Source organism: Agrilus planipennis, unplaced genomic scaffold (assembly GCF_000699045.2).
Source record: "Agrilus planipennis isolate EAB-ADULT unplaced genomic scaffold, Apla_2.0 scaffold35, whole genome shotgun sequence".
NCBI lineage: Eukaryota > Metazoa > Arthropoda > Insecta > Coleoptera > Buprestidae > Agrilus > Agrilus planipennis.
The window spans coordinates 298174-310914 of record NW_020438957.1 but is presented as its reverse complement, the minus strand read 5'-3'; the positions used below and the strand labels follow the sequence as shown (position 1 = coordinate 310914).

Below are 12741 nucleotides of genomic sequence, written 5' to 3'. Positions count from 1 at the left end.
ATTAAAAATGTGTTAGGTGTTTTACTAGAAAAAGTCAACCTTATATTGAAAAATAAGTTTTAAAACTGCACCTAAATTTAACTGGGGATCTAATATTGGATATGAAATTTTAGGATACCTTTCTTAGGTAGTTTCTACTCCTACCTCTAGTCTTCTTAATGTACATATGTTCGATTCGTTGAAAATACGATCATGGATATTCTGGGAAGACTCCCGGACAGGTCGTTTCTCATTTTTAATTGCACATAATTAAGCTAACATTGTAGCATTAATAACACTGTCAGACACTACATGTTTTTTATAAGGTTTAGTTGATTTAGCAAATATATAAGAATAAAGTGATATAACAGATGCAATATATTCATTCGGTTCTCTCCTTTTGGAAAATCCTAGCATAAGGATTAATTATTACTCAAAAGGCACTAAAAACCCAATCTTTTTCTCATTAAAAATTGTTTGTATTTAAACTTTGAAATTATTTTTTATTGGTTGTCATAAACAGCATTGAAATTAGGTGTATGACTAATTCAATTTTAATTATTAGAAATTTCGGGGCATTTATACCATCAATATTTTGCCTTTGAGAATACCTTGACTGTTTTCGGTTTTGGTTCTACCTGTCGCACGTAACTTCAGTTCTTCAACAGTCTTTCACTGTCAGTCAGTCAGTTCTCAGTTGTTTTACGTTGTCCACAGCAGTTAACAGCAACAAGCGTAGGAGATATCTATCGAAGAGCGCCTAGGTTTGAAAGTATTAATTAACAGTTGTGAAAATATTGTGAAAGATTAATATTTATCACAGTGCTGAAACGGAAAGGCTTAACGGATTTCAATTGTTATCATATAAATACACACGTGAATACGTAAGTTATTGGTGAATGATTAAAAATCGTGACTTTTGTTGAAGGATTAATTCAATTTTTATTAATTTAATAAATTCTACTTTCATTGTTGGCTGAAATTAAAATTTGTTTGTAATAGTAGAGTGCTGAATGCTAATTGGACGTGAACGGGGCGGCTTGTGACAAAAATTAAGCGCTATTAACAATAATGTTCGTTTCTAGCGCGTATACGAATTACATAATAATAAATTTACATTCGAACTGGAAAATAATTAAAACTCAGAGTGAATGCTAGGAAAATTGGTACACCTTTGCCACAACTACTTACTCTACACACATATGTATATTAATAGACAAAATTTGATAAAAAAATAAGTGTTCTATAATAAACTTTTTCAAAAGTTTGTTGTTAAACCGACCGACAATTATTTGTAATTTGTCACCGTTGCAACCACGAGTAATTTTTCTAGGTATCAGTTGATGTCAATTGGATACCTGTACATTTTGTTAAATAATTCTAGTTTATTACAATATTTTCATAAGAAAGCTTTCGCGATCGTTACTTTTATTAAAATAAAATGAAAGCGATCGCTAACAATATGGACCACGAACTTTTAAATTGATGTGTAACTAACAATTTTGATACGTTTTACAACAAATAGAAGAACTGACCATTGAACCATATGCTTACAGACAGTGTTACAGAGTCATGAAGAATCTGCTGTTACCTATTTATGTAACCGAAATTGAAAATTTTACAATTTACTGAAATAACGTAACAGCTTAAAAACGAAATTAAATCATAACTAGTCTACTGCACATTGACTCAGTATCGCTGCATTATATTCTATATAAAAAAGTGTTGCTATTAATAAACAAGATATGAACCGAATAAGAGTTTTTTATCTTGTTCAAAATTATGAAAAATATACGATCCATGTTAGGATTTAATATTCCTCTCTTAAATGTTAATAATTTCAACTTCTTTATTTTAATTTGTGATACCAATGGTGGAATAAGCGACCAACTTACTTTTTATTAAATACTTAGTATTAATAGGTGACCTTAGGACACGGATTTGTCACAAATTAAACTTTCCACTAAATTAAGTTAATATCAAAATATTTTGTGGGACGAGTAATGATGTGAATTACAAGGAGTTAGATACATATTATCTAAGAACGTTAAAAATGCCGAATTACTTTTTAATTCAGAATTTATAATGGCTTTGCTTATTCAGCATCAGAAGATGGCGTTTCCCTGGCAATTTCAAAGAAGTATTTTGTTATCGAATTCCGTTTAGTGTAATCTAACATGAATATTTTTGTTACTTAAAGTAATACAGTTGCATCAAAGAATTTATGTTTTTTATTATCTTTCTATGCTGATTTAATTGCTAATATAAGGGATTGATTTGGATTAAGTATTGCTTTATTTGCGTGCACTTAAGTTTAAACAATATACTATGGCATCTGTTGGAAGATTGCTAGTGGACTAATTTTTATAGTATTTACACGGAGAGAAAAATTTTAGAAAAATTACCATGCTAGTCGCTATATAGTAAGTGCAAAGAATATGTATTGACTAAATTCAGTAATTTTTTTAAGAGAACCTTATAAATTTTACTAGAAAGCACAGGAAGTTTTACTATGCATGGTTATTTTTCTATTGTGAGTTAGAAGCATCCAGATTATGGAAACTTTTCTCTTCGTGATAGTAACTGCGGGATTATTATTTCATTAACTAAAATGTTAATATTGTGAATTTGTATTCATTATCATTATAAGGTCGTCAGTTCTAAGACTGGTTGGACACGTACCTCCACTCTTTCCTGTCCTGAGCTAAACTTATTCCTTCTAATACCTCTTAATTTCTAACCTTTTCTACCCACGTTATCCTCATCATTCGCCTGTAACACCCCATTTCGAAGGCTTCTAACCTTTTCTTTTCCACCGCGCCCACTGTCCATGTTTCGCACCCGTACAACGCCGCGCTCCTTACATACACCTTTAACAACCTTTTTCGAATTCCTAAATTAATCGTTCGCGAGCATAAAAGTGACTTCTTTTCTTTAAAGGCGACACGACCCTGCGCTAGTCTCTGCTTTATATCCCTGCTACTCCTTCCGTCCTGACTTATCTGACTTCCTAGACAGAATTTGTATTGTAATCAATTGTATTATTAAATATTTAATGTTTTTTGTTTGTTTCAGGTGTGGTAACCCAATCTAGTCAAAATGAGGTCCTTTTTCAGTATCGCGTGTGTTCTGTGTGTGTCGGTGGCAGTTAGTTGGGCAGCTCCTGCTACACTTCTGGAAGCGGAAAACAGTTTTATTTCGCCCATAAACGATCAGGTTCGTTACGAACATATCTATCTTTCTAATGCACACACTCACATGCCTCTCTTGTCCGCTTTACGCTCTTTTCATTTTGATTCTTGGCTTGTTTGCCCACTTTTACTTTTCTATTACTACACATAACTATTCAGAACGCTAGAATTCCACACATGGTCAACGACAAACGCGTTTACTAGCTAAATTTCTTTCTGAGGTACCCAGTTACAATTATTACTATTATTATTATTATCATCATATGACAGCTTGCGCTTTACTCGTATACGTACTACAGTAATTAATTTATTAATTGTAATGGGTATGAGACAAATATATCTTTTAATTTATTTATAAAATCAGTTTAAACATTTCTTTTACTTCAATTTTTTGCTTACTTTGACTTTGTTGTGGATTTTGGCACATTTCTAGCACAAATAACTGCACGTTTTAATATAGAAACTTCTCAGTATTTTTGAATGGATAATCTCATAAAACCTATTATATATACGTAATTACCTTAATGCCAAGTAGATTGAAATTGCCTGTTATCAATGATAAAAACAACCTCTAAAACAAGTGACCGTTCAAGTTCTTAATTATTTAGACATTAGTGAAGATAATTATTCCAAAACTGTTCGCCTAATCTTCATCTTTTCTAAGACATAAAAAAACAGAAATTAATGAACTTCTTCAGTTCTGCACCGGAATATTTGAAACTTTTTTATAGACTCAATTTGTATTTGCAAGTTGATTTCATTTAGAACTTTTTATTATTCGAAGAGGAATCCTGTGCGTGGTTGTCATTGAATTTGTTATCGGTTGTTAATGTTAAACAAATTGTGACTTACGTTTGGTCTTGTAATTGTTAAATCGCACAATATTCCATCAGTCAAGTGTTGGCAATCATGGTCAATAATGTACGACAAATCTTCTAGCAAGGTAGCATTTAAACATTAAGAATGTAAATACACAAAGGTGTATTGTAAATTATTTATTTAATGCAAATATACGCATAAACGAATTAGTTGTAGAATTATAAAAAGGAATACTTCAAAATGATTTAAATATGTCACAATAATAGTGATTTTAGCATATACCCCGTTCTTAAAATGAATTTTTGTTTAAAGATAGCAAAGAAAATCCTTAACTGCTAATAGGTACTGATTAATTAATTAAATAATCTTGAATGTTTTGTTAACCAGACCTAAATGTTAGATAAGTTGGCCAAACTTTTTGGTGTATATAATACATAATTTAATTATATAATTATTTAAATCGAAGTTCAGAGTTCCCTCTGGAAGGTCATTTTGGGTTGACCTTGTTTGGTTAATTTGAGAAAAAAATTATTGTCAATCACAGTAGGCCAAAAAAAAGTAATAAACTAATAATGTTAAGGTTACAATTAAAGTGATTATCCTGTCAATACACTACACTACAGTAAAAAATCTGACCAAAAAATAAATTATTGTTTTTTTTTGTACACTGTAAGTGTGTGTTGAAATTGAAAGAAAGGCTCCAGATTTGTTTCACAACTTTCGAATGTTTAAAGAAACAATACACTAATATATATGGAGCTACGCATACGATTATGTTTCTTTTTGAAATTGACCTTCGTTCTTCGTAACCTTTAAGAGAACAATTTTCTCCATAACAGAAAGAGGTAACCTCAGGAGAGACAAAACGTCATTCATAGAGGTCAAACGATCACGTTTCCAATCGTTGATGAGCGTAAAAGCATTGTCGGCATATTCAACTTCGACTATTAAATTACTTAACCAATACATGCAGCGTGTCCCATCATTACATATGTACCCTTGATAAAATCTCTCAAATGCTCTACAGACAATTACTTTCAAATCATCCATAAAATCTACCTACTGAAAATTGACTTTGATTAATATTTGAAAGAACTTTTAGTGCTGTAATGTATAATAATAGTAAAAAGAAGTAAAGTTTGTTAATAAGTGTTCTAAGCTTCGTATCATCACGTTGCAGCACTTAGAAGCAAATCAATGAAATAAAACTCAACCAATAATTTATTTTTTTATATATTCAATCATTATCATAAATAAAATCAGATAATTATGTCTGAAGTCAATCGGAGTATTAGTTGAATGAACATTTTCCCTATAGGAGCCTTCTTTATTCAAGTAACGTTACTAGTACTAGTTTTTGCTTTCCTGTTATTTGTATTTGCATTAATAAAGTGTCAATAGCAATACATACTGTATATTTAAATTAGATCCTATTGAATTTTTAATGTGGAAATAATAGCTGATAATACACAGGCGGAGCATTAAGTTTTGTGGTGTACAAAGAGCTCAAGTGAAGAAAGTGAGTGAAAGTAACCCGTCGAATTGTAAAAGTATTTCCCCCGTTCGTCATTGGTAGGCACGTACACATTATGTCATGCATAAGTTGTTTGAATATCACGGATGCGATTTAGACGTAAAGATTGCTGAAGATGATAGCATCCGGTGTATATTATTGCAGCAACAAAATTATCTTCAAATAGCCAATGATTACACTACGTATCCTTTTGTTCTTTTATGACAAAACAATCACAAACTTTAAACGTCACTTGTCAAGTAACAAACAACATTGCATAACAATTTCGTTTTAAACTAAAATATGTAAAATAATGTCCGGTTTAGATAAATCCAATACTTATTCATTTATTTATTTAACAACTGAACTGAAGGTTAGCCCAAAATAGTAACTATAAGTAATAGATTTGCTTACAATTGCAATTGTAATTGTAATGTGGTAATAAATTCAGTTTAGCATTTTTTTTCAAAAAAGTGCCTATATTTCTTGTAATATTATTCACAATTCTGTGTAAATAATCTAATTGAAAGAAACCATAATGGTAGTGATTTTATTTTTCAATTTCTTCCTTTGTAACGCCGTTTCTCGATCGTTCTCAAAATCGCAAATTTCGTCAGAACTATTGTACTTAATCAATTGTGAAAATGTAAGTATTTCTTAATTCAACTGTGCAATTATTGTGCTATTAAATATTAACTAATACACAGGGGAATAAACGAAAAGTACGCAAACGTCAATGTAACCAGTCAAATCTGTTAATAATGTGATCATTACCAGTTCAAACACAACTAATTCCTAAATGCTACCTTGTGAGCAATTTTGTTTTCACTTAGTTGAAAGTTATGAATATGCGGTTCGAAAGTAAAACCGAGAAGAAACTCCGTTTACAAAGCGAAGGCAGTTTTGTAATTTTACATGTTAATAAAGTGACACCAAATTTATACACAGTGCGACACAAAATGTTCGCATTATTTAACAATTAAACTCATATCTAATGTCCTATTATTTTTTCGCATTGTTCCAAATGATATATAAATATTTACTTGTAAAGAAAACAGATAATTCTGTTTTTATTTTAGTTTCAAAATTTCTAAAAACATTTTTTACTTATTTATACAACCATTAAAAATCTGTCATTTTATACCTTATTCACACGCCAAATGGGGTAATTAATACTGCTAAATTTTCCCATAGTATGAAAACATATTATACGGGTTCGTCGCTTGACTCACTGTTGATATCTCCGTTTAAAACTGCACAAAAACAGGCAAAATTAAAAAACTAACTTCATAATATAAAATTTTATTCCAATCTAAGTATTCAAATACTGTGTTTTATGCTTTTTATCAAATACACAGAAGTTCAAACAATTTTAACCAGAGTAATCTATATTTTTATTACCATTTAACACTCAAGGTGGTAAACTGAAGCAGTTTGGCATTTTGTAGTTCCAACAGAATGTTTATTTTATTTTAACATTCCATTTACCTTATTGCTAATGCTATATAAAAAATATTTAAAGGTACAATATTGACTTTTTGTAAATACACAAAGATTTCTGTAGAAAGGTGACATAGTACGCTGTAATGTCTCACCGAACATACTAAACATATTTACATCAGGTAAATTGTTTGTATAAATTTGTTTTTTACAATAAATTCGACTTCTGTTCAATATAATTGATTGATTGAAAAGTAAAAACATTAATATGAATTTCAATGATACAAATGAATTTAACAACAATAACTTGTAACAAAAGTGAAGCATTTCTTCTTAAAACAAATGTTATAGTGTTATTTATTTAAAGTAAGAAAAGACTTAGAGAAAGTTGTAGGTACTTTCAGTGAGTAGATTTTTATATTAATCACAAATTTTGTCAGAAAACGCCAAATTAATTAATAAAAATATCTAAAATTAACGGACCGCTAGAAAAGTCATAAATTCAAAGTTAATTTTCTCGTTAACCATTAAACTAATTTTTATAATCCTTTTTTAAAATGTAGTAGTCTTTCATAAAGACGGTTTACCGCAAATTACTTCTGAAATTATGATTTTAGTCATATACACAGTGTTCGAATCATGATGGTCTTTTACCTAAAATTTTCAATATTTGCTCAATCATTTAAGTTCATAAAAAGATCGTAAAAATCAGTTCAGTGGTTCGCAAGAAATTTAACTCTAAATTTCTAATGAAGCTTCAATCTTGACGAGTACTGTAAATACTATTAAAATAAAATAGGTTTATGAGATATCCATGCTTATAGTAAAATAACTAATGGGTAATTTATCTTATGCATGACCCATAATATTTTTTATATGCCCAATTAGTTCTGTAGCAACTAAAACGTTTTTCTACACGTAAAACTCTTGCAAGTATAACAAACTTTCTTCTCTTTATTATAAATTTTTTTACAGGATACTTTTACATACATACATACATATATGTTAATCACATCATTGTAATGCCGCATTATTTCTTATTATTTATCCATAACAATGTAGCGTCATCTTTACATACATTAAGGTTTCGTATTTGTTGTCGACTCTTCAAGGGTTTGTTGTGTCTATTATTTCTTCATTATCGTGGGTATATTAGATGTTCATCTAGACAGAAACATCTCAACGTCATGTACGAATAAAGATCAACAAGACGATCTTATTGCCCATCTTCCTTCTCATTCTTTTGGGTCTTCTTCATTGTTATTTTGTTTACTTTGTTGTTAATTCAAATCAAATGAATAGGCTCTGATATCAAAGCGCATGAGTGATTTAGTACCACGTGATAATCACTTGAGAAACCGGCGATCTATCGAAATGCTGAGGAGATTATGTCCCGAACTGTTCCAGGTAAGAACACGTTTGTTTTGATCATCAATTGTTGCAAAATCAGCACCATAGAGGAGTTACATTTCTATTGTTAACAATTTAAGTTTGATGTCTGTATGTAATAAACCATTTGGGTTATTTAACAATAACAACAAAATACCATTCGTGTAACATATCGAATTGAATAAGCCTGAAGTCATTTGCATACTTAAAGTGAAATCAGTACAATTAAATAGTAATAACAGTATAATACTACGTAAATATTAATATAAAGGAAATCTCACTTTGTACAATAGCATACTGGATATTCGCTTCTTAGTATCAATGCTTCTAGTGACTTTTTAAGCAACTTTTTAAAAACAATTTCTTACGTAATTCCTTCATATATTTAGGTCATCATGTCTTACATCCAACAGAAATTCGGCAATTTTTCAAAAACTATAAGATAAAATGGATTATTGCTAGACCTTTTTCTGTAAAATTTAATTGTAATTTCAATAGTTTCGGTAATAGAAAAGAAAACAAGACGTATTAAGTCTTTTAAAATTATATACCCGGCCGATAAGTCCAAACAACATTGTTAGAGTTTTTTCTAAAATGTGGTTGTAAAAAACAAACTCATACCCAAACGTTTATTTTTCACAACATTCATTATTGCTAAATTGTGGTAAATGATACACGGGTATATTAGTCAAATTATTTTTGCAAATGTATTGTAAGTCAATATTATGAACTTTCTATTTTATACTATTTCACTTAAGGTCATTACTCTGTTCAAATATACCCTACATGGCTGGTTTGGACATAAATAGGCAAGCAATTATCACTGAAAATAAACACCACTTACTAACTGTAATGTTTGCAAAAGTAAACGCTGACTTCATACGAGAAACTTTGCCTGTAAATTATTAACTTATCATTTTTTACTGCTTTAGTGGACTATAAGATAGGCATGCAGATAATTTAATCAAAGTGTTCGATTCTTTGAGAAAATAGACTACTGTTATTTTTTAATATTTTCATAAAACTAGAACCACATAACTGAAAGAATTTTTGTTTTACAAATAGGCTAATAAATTATGAATGTAATTGATAAAGTCAAAACATTTTTCTTGGTTTACCTTTTAATTTATGGATATGAATACATATTTTATTCTATTAGAAAAACACGTTATTTCTAGATACTCCTTATTTGGTAGAAACATTTATAATATTGTACCTAAATATACTTCTAGATGAGAATTATCAAAAATCCACCGTTAAAGTTTGAATGAATTTTCTGTTTTTCGTGGAATGAATTTAAGAAAAAGCGCTTGTTAGAATTAATTGTCATTCTCCCCCTGATATATAGATGCTAAAAAGTAGTAGATAATTCTGAACTAATTCAGTCAAAAGTTTAATTTTAATAGTAATTCACCATATTTGTTTGATATTTAAAATACAAATGTATTGAATTTATTCGGATAAATTCGGGTTAATGTTGTAAACCGGAAACGGCATGTTAATCTTGAATGGCTTCTTCTTATTCACCACTAGTTGTAATCAATTTTGGTAATAGGATTTTGCAAGGAAAAACGATATTGCATGCTAAAAAAATAAATAATTATAACAAGTGTAGAAGCCAGTCAGCCAACCACAAGGTTGTATATATAAACGGAAAGTCCTCAAGTATTTTCAGCCGCAAATAAGCCCCAGGTTTCACCATGGATAAGGTCCACAGACGCATATTACGAAAAATTCTTAACTTGTGGGACAAGCCTCATCTATTCGTGAAATGTTGGATTTAAACAAATTTTTAATTGTCTGCTGCAATAACCGACTAAAATTAACTGTAATCATCAAATTAAGTCGTAAAAGTAAAGCGACCCTGATCTAAAATCCAAAATCGTATAAAATTTTATTTTCTAAATTCCTAAAATTATAAAAATAGTATTACATTTAACAATTAAAAAGAAATGTACGATTAGTGATTTATGATGAAAAGGAATAACGAACGGCTAACTTAAGCATCTACTTTGGTCATAATCTGATAATAGATATTCATCAGTATCATATTGTAGTAGTTTTGCATTTACTATTTTAAATGAAGAATCTTAAATATTTTACATATTTTTTTTAATTAAATCATAATAAATCCTTTTCACTCTGTGTAAATGTAAATAAATAAGTTTTTTTTTTATTCAATTGTCCTTGTGGACGTAATCTAGAAATTGCCAGTATTGCCAATAGAAACTAAGGTAGGGTCTGTAAATCCTTCAATAATTGGACAGGATATTTGCTACATTAATTAAATTTTCTTTTTAATTGCTCGACAGTCTCATAATATTTTAAAATTTTCTGTACGTCATTGAGAAATTTATCTGCGTCTCCAAAAATAATTTCGTTATAAATCTTGCTGACAGTGGTCCAATAAGTTTTACATATTATACTCTTAATTTAGAGGTATTTGCCACCTGTCAACATTCACTAGTTATGAAATTGTTTCAGTCTAAATTATTTATTAAGAGACGTAAAAGACTCCTTAACTTACGCAAGATTATTACATTAAAAATCAACATAATCGCCGACGGGCGATTTAATATAGGGAGATACGTAACTATAGTAAATGTTAATTACTGAATTATTAAAGCAATCCTGATTTTCATCCTATACAAAATTTCGTACTTCACAACTAAGTTCCTAAGGCTGTTAAGCATTTACAATGTTTCTTCTGTAGTAGAGTCTAGACGGTACCAGCAATTTCCATTGTATAATGATTGCCTAAATAGTGTACAAATATTTTCTCAACGAATTAATTAACTTGCATCATATTCTAACGTTATTTATTTACTAGCCATTAATGTTAATGTTTCATGTGACCTTTTTGCCTATACGTTTTTGTAACATTTTGTCACCACTGTAATGGGCTTGATTTCAAAAATTAACAGATCATTGGCAGTTTTATTGAATATTCAAACGCAAAGGATATGTGAAAATTTGTGCTAAATGCCAACAAAGTAAAAGAATCTTCGTATCTTCTACAGCCTTCAACTGTTTTGCCATCAATATGTAAAGTATGTAGTACCTTTCGGATGATATAAGTATTACTCTCCTCTACAGGTTGTTTCTGAAATAAGTAGTAAGCTTTGAAGGATGCAAAGTAGATGTAATAGGGAATCGCATGGTGAGTAAAGTAACGTGGTTAAAGGACAAAAATAAACATAAGAAAATCAGACGAAGTTATACTCCGAAGCCAGCTCTGAGCGTGAACTGCTACACTACTGCACATAATAATCTGTAAACGCCCATTGCGATAACAATTAAATAAATAACTGCTTTGTTCATCGCTGATAGTATGCAGTACTATTTACCTCGACATGGTATTAAGAACACAAAATGCAAAAAAAATACTCTTATAACACATATACCCGTTTATGGAATGCAGCGTTGCAGTGTCGTATCTCCCTGCGTGATCCTACCAGGGCCGGACTGACCCTTCACTGTACTAAAAAACAATGAACTTTAGAACCACTAAATATATATTTCATTTTCTTGTTTTATAGTGTTCTATCGCCTCCTACAAATCTGCTACTTATTTCAGAAACACTCTATTTTTAATAAATACTGAAAAACATTTCCCAATTTCATTGTATCATACAGAAATGCAAGTATATACATTGATGTATCTTATGCACGTCATCTTTTATTTACTTTATTACAAACATGGCAATTTCCTAAAATAGTATTTTTTTGAAGGACAAAGGCTGAAAACGTTTCTTCTTTCTTATGTACTTATTTTAATTTTTACAGGCCAATTTATTGTGTAGGTATGTTTGTTGTGAGAAAACAAATTTTAATTGAAAGAGTGCTTTCTGGTATTCTCACTTTACACGCCAAATTAATTGCGAGCAAACTATTTTATGTAAATGATAACGATTGTTGTTTTATATATTTAATAGTCAACACTTAACTTAACTTAGAATTAAATAAACTAAATGAATAAAATTAAGTGTAAAAGTATAACAGTAGGCTCTATGATTGAATATGAATTGATTGTTGCTTGTTGATACTGTTTCGATACTGATTTGATACTGAGTCGATACTGATTTGATACTGATTTGATACTGACTTGATACTGTCTTGATACTCTTTTGATACTGATGAAAATGTGTATTACTAATTACATAAATAGCTTCGCCAGTGGGCGTTAACAATAACATTGAGGGTGCAAGGCGACCCTGTCAGTCAGGTCAATACCCCATTTCAGGTACAGACAAAATAAGTGAATTTAAATTTGGAAATTACAGTAATATAGCGAACGTGACTTTACAAAGGAAGAAATGTTACAATAAGATAGTAGAATACATTATAAATTTTATGGTTCCAAAATACTGAGATTACTGTTTGCATTTGATAAATAATATATACCTGAAA

At 29.9% G+C, this 12741-nt stretch overlaps 1 protein-coding gene across 3 annotated transcripts in view; it reads left to right on the top strand.

Moving 5' to 3' along the window:
• LOC108744843 overlaps positions 1–12741 on the top strand; it is a 75000-nt gene that overhangs the window by 18882 nt on the left and 43377 nt on the right. The window contains exons 1-3 of one of the 3 annotated variants that reach the window (XM_025975055.1): positions 644–863; positions 3055–3195; positions 8245–8349. In XM_025975055.1, coding sequence (XP_025830840.1) covers positions 3079–3195; positions 8245–8349 — 222 coding nt within the window. In that variant the 5' untranslated portion in view covers positions 644–863; positions 3055–3078. Of the gene's footprint in view, positions 1–643; positions 864–3054; positions 3196–8244; positions 8350–12741 lie in introns of those variants that run through there. The other 2 variants (XM_025975057.1, XM_018480793.1) reach the window with 2 other exon arrangements.